This window comes from Coregonus clupeaformis, chromosome 12 (genome assembly GCF_020615455.1).
Source record: "Coregonus clupeaformis isolate EN_2021a chromosome 12, ASM2061545v1, whole genome shotgun sequence".
Taxonomy (NCBI): Eukaryota; Metazoa; Chordata; class Actinopteri; order Salmoniformes; family Salmonidae; genus Coregonus; species Coregonus clupeaformis.
This window is the reverse complement of record NC_059203.1, coordinates 27,363,908-27,371,996: the sequence shown is the minus strand read 5'-3', so window position 1 is coordinate 27,371,996 and position 8,089 is coordinate 27,363,908. Positions and strand designations below refer to the sequence as shown.

Here is an 8,089-nt window from a genome sequence, read left to right as displayed (position 1 = left end):
CTGGGGACCGCTGATCACCAGGTTACCGGCTACCAGCGTGTACCGGGGGTCCCCTACAGGTACATCTGTACCATTCACACGCCAGCTACCGGACAGGGAGGGGTTAGATAACAGACTTCTCATCTGTATTACCTGTCTAATGAATGCTTCTCTGGCTGTACCCCTCTCTCTCGTATGTGACGAATTCATTTGATTTGATTTGTTTTCTGTCTCTCTGTGTGTGTGTGTGTGTGTGTGTGTGTGTGTGTGTGTGTTCTTACCTGTACGTAGCAGCAGGACTGGCTCTAGCCTGGCAGTTGAGAGTGACTTTGCCCTCACTGAGTCCCTCTGGGTAGACCACACTGCTGGGCTGCTCCTCAAACACTGGTCCACTGTCATGACCCGTTATGCACACGTCCCCGCCTGTCAACACACACAGCCAATCAGAATCACCTGTTATGCACAAGTCTCCGCCTGTCAACACACACAGCCAATCAGAGTCAGCTGTTATGCACACATCCTCGCCTGTCAACACACACAGCCAATCAGAATCACCCGATACACATATGTCCCGCCTATCAACACACACAGCGAATCAGAATCACCTCGATACGCATACGTCCCCACCTGTCAACACACAGCCAATCAGAATCACCCAATAAGCATATATCACGCCTGTCAACACACACAGCCAATCAGAATCACCCATCACCCAATGAGCGAGTTCTATTAACCTGAGCCACGGTGCGCCGGTCTATGGCCCGTGGAGTGAGAGAGGTGAGGGAGGTGCGCCCTTCGCAAATCGAATAGTAATCTGTGCCGTAGGTCATGTAATCAACAAGGCAGGATGGTGCATCATTGAGAAATAAAATATATGTTAGGAATTTCAAGCTAATTTTAATTGGGAAGGCAGATAAAGTGTTTTTATCAAAAGCAATCACTTTTGCATGTGAAAACACAGAATCCTTCTCATTAATCCACGTGCTTAATCTAGCCTAGACTACATCAGTTTTGTTTTGAGCCGACTTCGCCGTGGGCTTGGAACGGGGAACCTGGCTCACGCCAGGGAGGCAGCCCGGTTCCAAAACGAATGGAATCACTTTTCACCCGGTGCAAACTCCTCCCACCGGGGTAACCCGGGCCAGATAATCAAATCCCCTCAATGTCCAACTACCAGCCCCTTCCAAACAATCAGGATTCAGAGTCAAAACTGATCTCAAACAAAGTTGTTTTGTATCACTTTAACATATTCTTGCTTAATTAAATGGAAATGTTTCATCCTCAAAACATCCTGAATCACATTCCGTTCACTAGAGGTAAATCAGAGATGAATCTGTGCTTCGGGAAGCCATGGTAAGAAACATTTGAATTGTCTAATTGAATGATACATTTTTACAAACAGAAGCATTTGATTAAATGTAATCTAATCCATTTTAATCTGGTACTCTGGGAGAGTGTTGAGATGGCCTGTTTTCCCTATTCCCTCTTCCCCTGACAGAAACCCAGAATGAATTGTGCATGGCTCAGAGATGGTAACATAAATTGTTAAAATCAAACCATATCAAAATATATCAAAACGTATTTGTCGCGTACACAGATTAGCAAATGTTAAAGCAGGTGTAGCAAAATGGTTACTAATACACAAATAACCACCCCCCAAAAAGAATAAAAAAAAGAACAAATTAAATTAAGAAATATCCAATTTTGTTTGTGTAGTAAGTGTGTATGCAAGTGTGTGTGTGTGAAGCAGAAGCTGTGCAGGCAAACAGAGTACAGAGAGAGAGAGGAGGAGATGGGGAGAGGGAGAAGAGGAGGGCCTGAGAGGGGGAGAGGAGGAGTGGAAGGAGGGGACATATCTTAAAAAGAGGGGGAGATCGTGTTGGGGCAGAGGAGAGAGGGAGGAGAGGTGCGGGTAGAGGTGGAGGGGAGGAGAGTAAACTAGTGTAGGGGGTGGAGAGAGAGAGGAGAGGCGTGGGTAAAGGTGGAGGGGAAGAGAGAGCGATAGATGAGGGGAGCAGAAGGTGCAGGAGAAACAGCAGGCTGGAGCAGACAGCTATTCTCAAGGTACACAGAGAAACCATCCGTGTTACACAGCACAAACTGGGTTAGAGATGCCTCATGAATATATGGGAATCTAATGCTGAGTCCTCGTGGCACAGAGCGTGTGTGAGAGAGAGAGGGAAAGAGGGATGGAGGAAAAATATAAATAAAAAGAGAGATATTACGTGTGTGTGTGTGTATGTGTGTGTGTGTGTGTCTATGAAAGCGAGGATCTGTATTTTTCAGCCATCTATTTCCTGTGTGTGGGGTCTGCAAAATCCACTGGTCACTTACTGTAAATCTCGCTGGATTGATTGCTTTCATTTTACTCTTGCGACTCTTTCATTCTCTTACTTGTGCCTTTCGTTTTTTCCCGTTAATGTTATGACCGGGGAAATGTTGTAATGACCTGTCAAACACACCCCGGTAATGGCTGAAATGGGCTCAATGGGATACCTTGGCTTTCCGTTGAATCTATAAGAACGCTAAAGCTTTGTCTGGGATTTAACGCACCGTCTCGACACTTACATCACAAGAAAGAGAAGAAAGCTAACTTTATTTTGATGGGTGTTCATTTTTTGTGGAATAGAAAACAAAGTTATCATTTAATACAGTTGAAATGTTTACAAAACAGATTAACTGAAATGAAAGCAACTTCCGAAAATGAAAACTCGGATTAGTGATATTATTAGTGATATTATGTCTGATCTTGCAAACAATGTAAAGTATGTTGAGATAGGTGTAATCTAGAGCCAAGCATGTTGATTTTTAATCCGAGGGTATCCTGCTTTTGACACACTTGTTGAATTATGCAAGAGAACGTGACAACAACCGTAATTAATGAGGCAGTCTAGACAGCACAGGTGAGTGCAGGTAGGCCTAGACAGCAGTACAGGCTGGTGGGAGGAGCTATCGGAGGACGGTTCATTGTAATGGATGGAATGGAATAAATGCCTGTCCTCCTATAGATCCTCCTACCAGCCTCCACTGCTAGACAGAGCAAGTGTTTGGTGGTTGCAGCAAAACTGAAAGCGCAAACCATCGCATTTAACCATGGCAAGGTGACTGGGAATATGGCAGAATACAAACAGTGTAGTTATTCCCTCCACAAAGCAATCAAACAGGCAAAACGTCAGTATAGGGACAAAGTGGAGGCGCAATTCAACGGCTCAGACACAAGACATATGTGGCAGGGTCTACAGACAATCACGGACTACAAAAGGAAAACCAGCCATGTAGCGGACACCGACGTCTTGCTTCCGGACAAGCTAAACACCTTCTTCGCACGCTTTGAGGATAATACACTGCCACCGATGCGGCCCGCTATCAAGAACTGTGGGCTCTCCTTCTCTGTGGCCAACGTGAGTAAGACATTTAAGCGTGTTAACCCTCGCAGGGCTAGCCGCGTCCTCAGAGCATGCGCAGACCAGCTGGCTGGTGTGTTTACGGACATATTCAATCTCTCCCTATCCTAGTCTGCTGTCCCCACATGCTTCAAGATGGCCACCATTGTCCCTGTACCCAAGAAAGCAAAGGTAACTGAACAAAATGACAATCGCCCCGTAGCACTCACTTCTGTCATCATGAAGTGCTTTGAGAGTCAAGGATCATATCACCTCTACCTTAACTGCCACCCTAGGCCCACTTCAATTTGCTTACCGCCCCAATAGATCCACAGACGATGCACATAGTACCCTCCAAGCTCATCATTAAGCTCGAGGCCCTCGGTCTGAACCCCACCCTGTGCAACTGGGTCCTGGACTTCCTGACGGGCCGCCCCCCAGGTGGTGAAGGTAGGAAACAACACCTCCACTTCGCTGATCCTCAACACTGGGGCCCCACAAGGGTGCGTGCTCAGCCCCCTCTTGTACTCCCTGTTCACCTATGACTGTGTGGCCAAGCACGCCTCCAACTCAATCATCAAGTTTGCAGACGACACAACAGTAGTAGGCTTGACTACGAACAATGATGAGACAGGGAGGAGGTGAGGGCTCTGGGAGTGTGGTGCCAGGAAAATAACCTCTCACTCAACGTCAACAAAACAAAGGAGATGATCGTGGACTTCAGGAAACAGCAGAGGGAGCACCCCCCTATCCACATTGACGGAACCGCAGTGGAGAAGGTGGAAAGCTTCAAGTTTCTCGGCATACACATCACTGACAAACTGAAATGGTCCACCCACACAGACAGTGTGGTGAAGACAGCGTATCTTCAACCTCAGGAGGCTGAAGAAATTTGGCTTGGCACCTAAGACCCTCACAAACCTTTACAGATGCACAATTGAGAGCATCCTGTCGAGCTGTATCACCGCCTGGTACGGCAACTGCACCGCCCACAACCACAGGGCTCTCCAGAGGGTGGTGCGGTCTGCCCAACGCATCACCGGGGGCAAACTACCAACCCTCCAGGACACTTACAGCACCACAAGAAGCCCAAAAAGATCATCAAGTACAACAAGCACCCGAGCCACTGCCTGTTCACCCCGCTATCATCCAGAAGGCGAGGTCAGTACAGGTGCATCAAAGCTGGGACCGAGAGACTGAAAAACAGCTTCCATCTCAAGGCATCAGACTGTTAAATAGCCTTCACTAGCACATTAGAGGCTGCTGCCTACATACATAGATTAGAAATCACTGGCCACTTTACTAAATGGAACACTAGTCACTTTAATAATGTTTACATATCTTGCATTACTCATCTCAAATGTATATACTGTATTCTATACTATTCTACTGTATGCCGCTCTGACATTGCTTGTCCATATATTAATTTATATATTCTTAATTCCGTTGCTTTACTTAGATTTGTGTGTATTGGGTATATGTTGTGAAATTGTTAGATATTACTTGTTAGATATACTGCACTGTCGATGCTAGAAACACAAGCATTTCGCTACACCCACAATAACATCTGCTAAACACTTGTATGTGACCAATGAAATTTGATTTGATTTGATTTGTTAATCTCCTTTATGTTATTTTATGCAAATATGCAAATACAGTGTATTTATGCAAATGAGGCACATATAATTTTCTATCACATAATGTGTGGGTAATTTTTATGTGTATATTTGTATGTGTGTGTGTGTGTGTGTGTGTGTGTCAGAGGTGGGACCAAGTCACTATTATTCAAGTCACAAGCAAGTCTCAAGTCACAAGGTCCGAATCTCAAGTCGAGTCCCAAGTAGAATGGGTCGAGTCGAGTCAAATCCAAGTTGTGCATTCTAAGAGCAAGTCGAGTCGAGTCAAGAAAAATAATCTATACAGGCAATGACTTGTTCAACTACAAATCTTTGTCTATTTATTAAGGCTACCAGACAGCACTTTTCATTATTTTGTCTACAACACATTTAGATTATGTAATAATACATTTTTACATCAAATTCCAAATGCAAGCTTCATAAGTAACCTTTTTGCTTCTGAAGCACAGATTAGATGTTTTTGAAACAAATAATTTGGTGCAATGCCTTAGGCCTATGTTAGTGACCAGATCGAATAAGCAAAGGTATACATATCAAATACAAATGGTAGGCTATATGTAGCCTATTAAAATACACTGCTCAAAAAAATAAAAGGAACACTTAAACAACACAATGTAACTCCAAGTCAATCACACTTCTGTGAAATCAAACTGTCCACTTAGGAAGCAACACTGATTGACAATACATTTCACATGCTGTTGTGCAAATGGAATAGACTACAGGTGGAAAATATAGGCAATTAGCAAGACAACCCCAATAAAGGACTGGTTTTGCAGGTGGTGACCACAGACCACTTCTCAGTTCCTATGCTTCCTGGCTGATGTTTTGGTCACTTTTGAATGCTGGCGGTGCTTTCACTCTAGTGGTAGCATGAGACAGAGTCTACAACCCACACAAGTGGCTCAGGTAGTGCAGCTCATCCAGGATGGCACATAAATGCGAGCTGTGGCATGAAGGTTTGCTGTGTCTGTCAGCGTAGTGTCCAGAGCATGGAGGCGCTACCAGGAGACAGGCCAGTACATCAGGAGACGTGGAGGAGGCCGTAGGAGGGCAACAACCCAGCAGCAGGACTGCTACCTCCGCCTTTGTGCAAGGAGGAGCAGGAGGAGCACTGCCAGAGCCCTGCAAAATGACCTCCAGCAGGCCACAAATGTGCATGTGTCTGCTCAAACGGTCAGAAACAGACTCCATGAGGGTGGTATGAGGGCCCGGCGTCCACAGGTGGGGGTTGTGCTTACAGCCCAACACCGTGCAGGACGTTTGGTATTTGCCAGAGAACACCAAGATTGGCAAATTCGCCACTGGCGCCCTGTGCTCTTCACAGATGAAAGCAGGTTCACACTGAGCACGTGACAGACGTGACAGAGTCTGGAGAAGCCGTGGAGAACGTTCTGCTGCCTGCAACATCCTCCAGCATGACCGGTTTGGCAGGGGTCAGTCATGGTGTGGGGTGGCATTTATTTGGGGGGCCGCACAGCCCTCCATGTGCTCGCCAGAGGTAGCCTGACTGCCATTAGGTACCGAGATGAGATCCTCAGACCCCTTGTGAGACCATATGCTGGTGCGGTTGGCCCTGGGCTCCTCCTAATGCAAGACAATGCTAGACCTCATGTGGCTGGAGTGTGTCAGCAGTTCCTGCAAGAGGAAGGCATTGATGCTATGGACTGGCCCGCCCGTTCCCCAGACCTGAATCCAATTGAGCACATCTGGGACATCATGTCTCGCTCCATCCACCAACGCCACGTTGCACCACTGACTTTAGTCCAGGTCTGGGAAGAGATCCCTCAGGAGACCATCCGCCACCTCATCAGGAGCATGCCCAGGCGTTGTAGGGAGGTCATACAGGCACGTGGAGGCCACACACACTACTGAGCCTCATTTTGACTTGTTTTAAGGACATTACATCAAAGTTGGAACAGCCTGTAGTGTGGTTTTCCACTTTAATTTAGAGGGTGACTACAAATCCAGACCTCCATGGGTTGATACATTTGATTTCCATTGATAATTTTTGTGTGATTTTGTTGTCAGCACATTCAACTATGTAAAGAAAAAAGTATTTAATAAGATTATTTCATTCATTCAGATCTAGGATGTGTTATTTTAGTGTTCCCTTAATTTTTTGGAGCAGTGTATGTACAGTGCCTTGCAAAACTATTCATCCCCCTTGGCGTTTTTCCTATTTTGTTGCATTACAACTTGTAATTTAAATGGATTTTTATTTGGATTTCATGTAATGGACATACACAAAATAGTCAAAATTGGTGAAGAGAAATGAAAACAATAACTTGTTTCAAAACATAAAAAATAAAAAATAACGGTAAAGTGGTGCGTGCATATGTATTCACCCCCTTTGCTATGAAGCCCCTAAATAAGATCTGGTGCAACCAATTACCTTCAGAAGTCACATAATTAGTTAAATAAAGTCCACCTGTGTGCAATCTAAGTGTCACATGATCTGTCACACGATCTCAGTATAAATACACCTGTTCTGAAAGGCCCCAGAGTCCGCAACACCACTAAGCAAGTGGCACCACCAAGCAAGCGGCACCATGAAGACCAAGGAGCTCTCCAAACAGGTCAGGGACAAAGTTGTGTGAGAAGTACAGATCAGGGTTGCGTTATAAAAGAATATCCGAAACTTTGAACATCCCACGGAGCACCATTAAATCCATTATAAAAAAATTGAAAGAATATGGCACCACAACAAACCTGCCAAGAGAGGGCCGCCCACCAAAACTCACGGACCAGGCAAGGAGGGCATTAATCAGAGAGGCAACAAAGAGACCAAAGATAACCCTGAAGGAGCTGCAAAGCTACACAGCGGAGATTGGAGTATCTGTCCATAGGACCACTTTAAGCCGTACACTTCACAGAGCTGGGCTTTAAGGAAGAGTGGCCAGAAAAAAGACATTGCTTAAAGAAAAAAATAAGCAAACACATTTGGTGTTCGCCAAAAGGCATGTGGGAGACTCCCCAAACATATGGAAGAAGGTACTCTGGTCAGATGAGACTAAAATTGAGCTTTTTGGCCATCAAGGAAAAAGCTATGTCTGGCGCAAACGCAACACCTCTCATCACCCCGAGAACACC

General features: G+C 45.5%; 1 protein-coding gene across 5 annotated transcripts in view; it reads right to left on the bottom strand.

The window, feature by feature from the left end:
* The window catches only part of LOC121578146 (contactin-2), an 87,316-nt gene that overhangs the window by 17,957 nt on the left and 61,270 nt on the right, over positions 1 to 8,089 (bottom strand). For all 5 annotated transcript variants that reach the window (XM_041892292.2, XM_041892294.2, XM_041892291.2 and 2 more), the window contains 2 exons: positions 261 to 402; positions 1 to 85 (listed from right to left, as the gene is read on the bottom strand). The exon at positions 1 to 85 is cut by the window's left edge and continues 88 nt beyond it. In XM_041892292.2, the coding sequence (XP_041748226.2) occupies positions 1 to 85; positions 261 to 402 (227 nt within the window). The remainder of the gene's footprint in view (positions 86 to 260; positions 403 to 8,089) is intronic.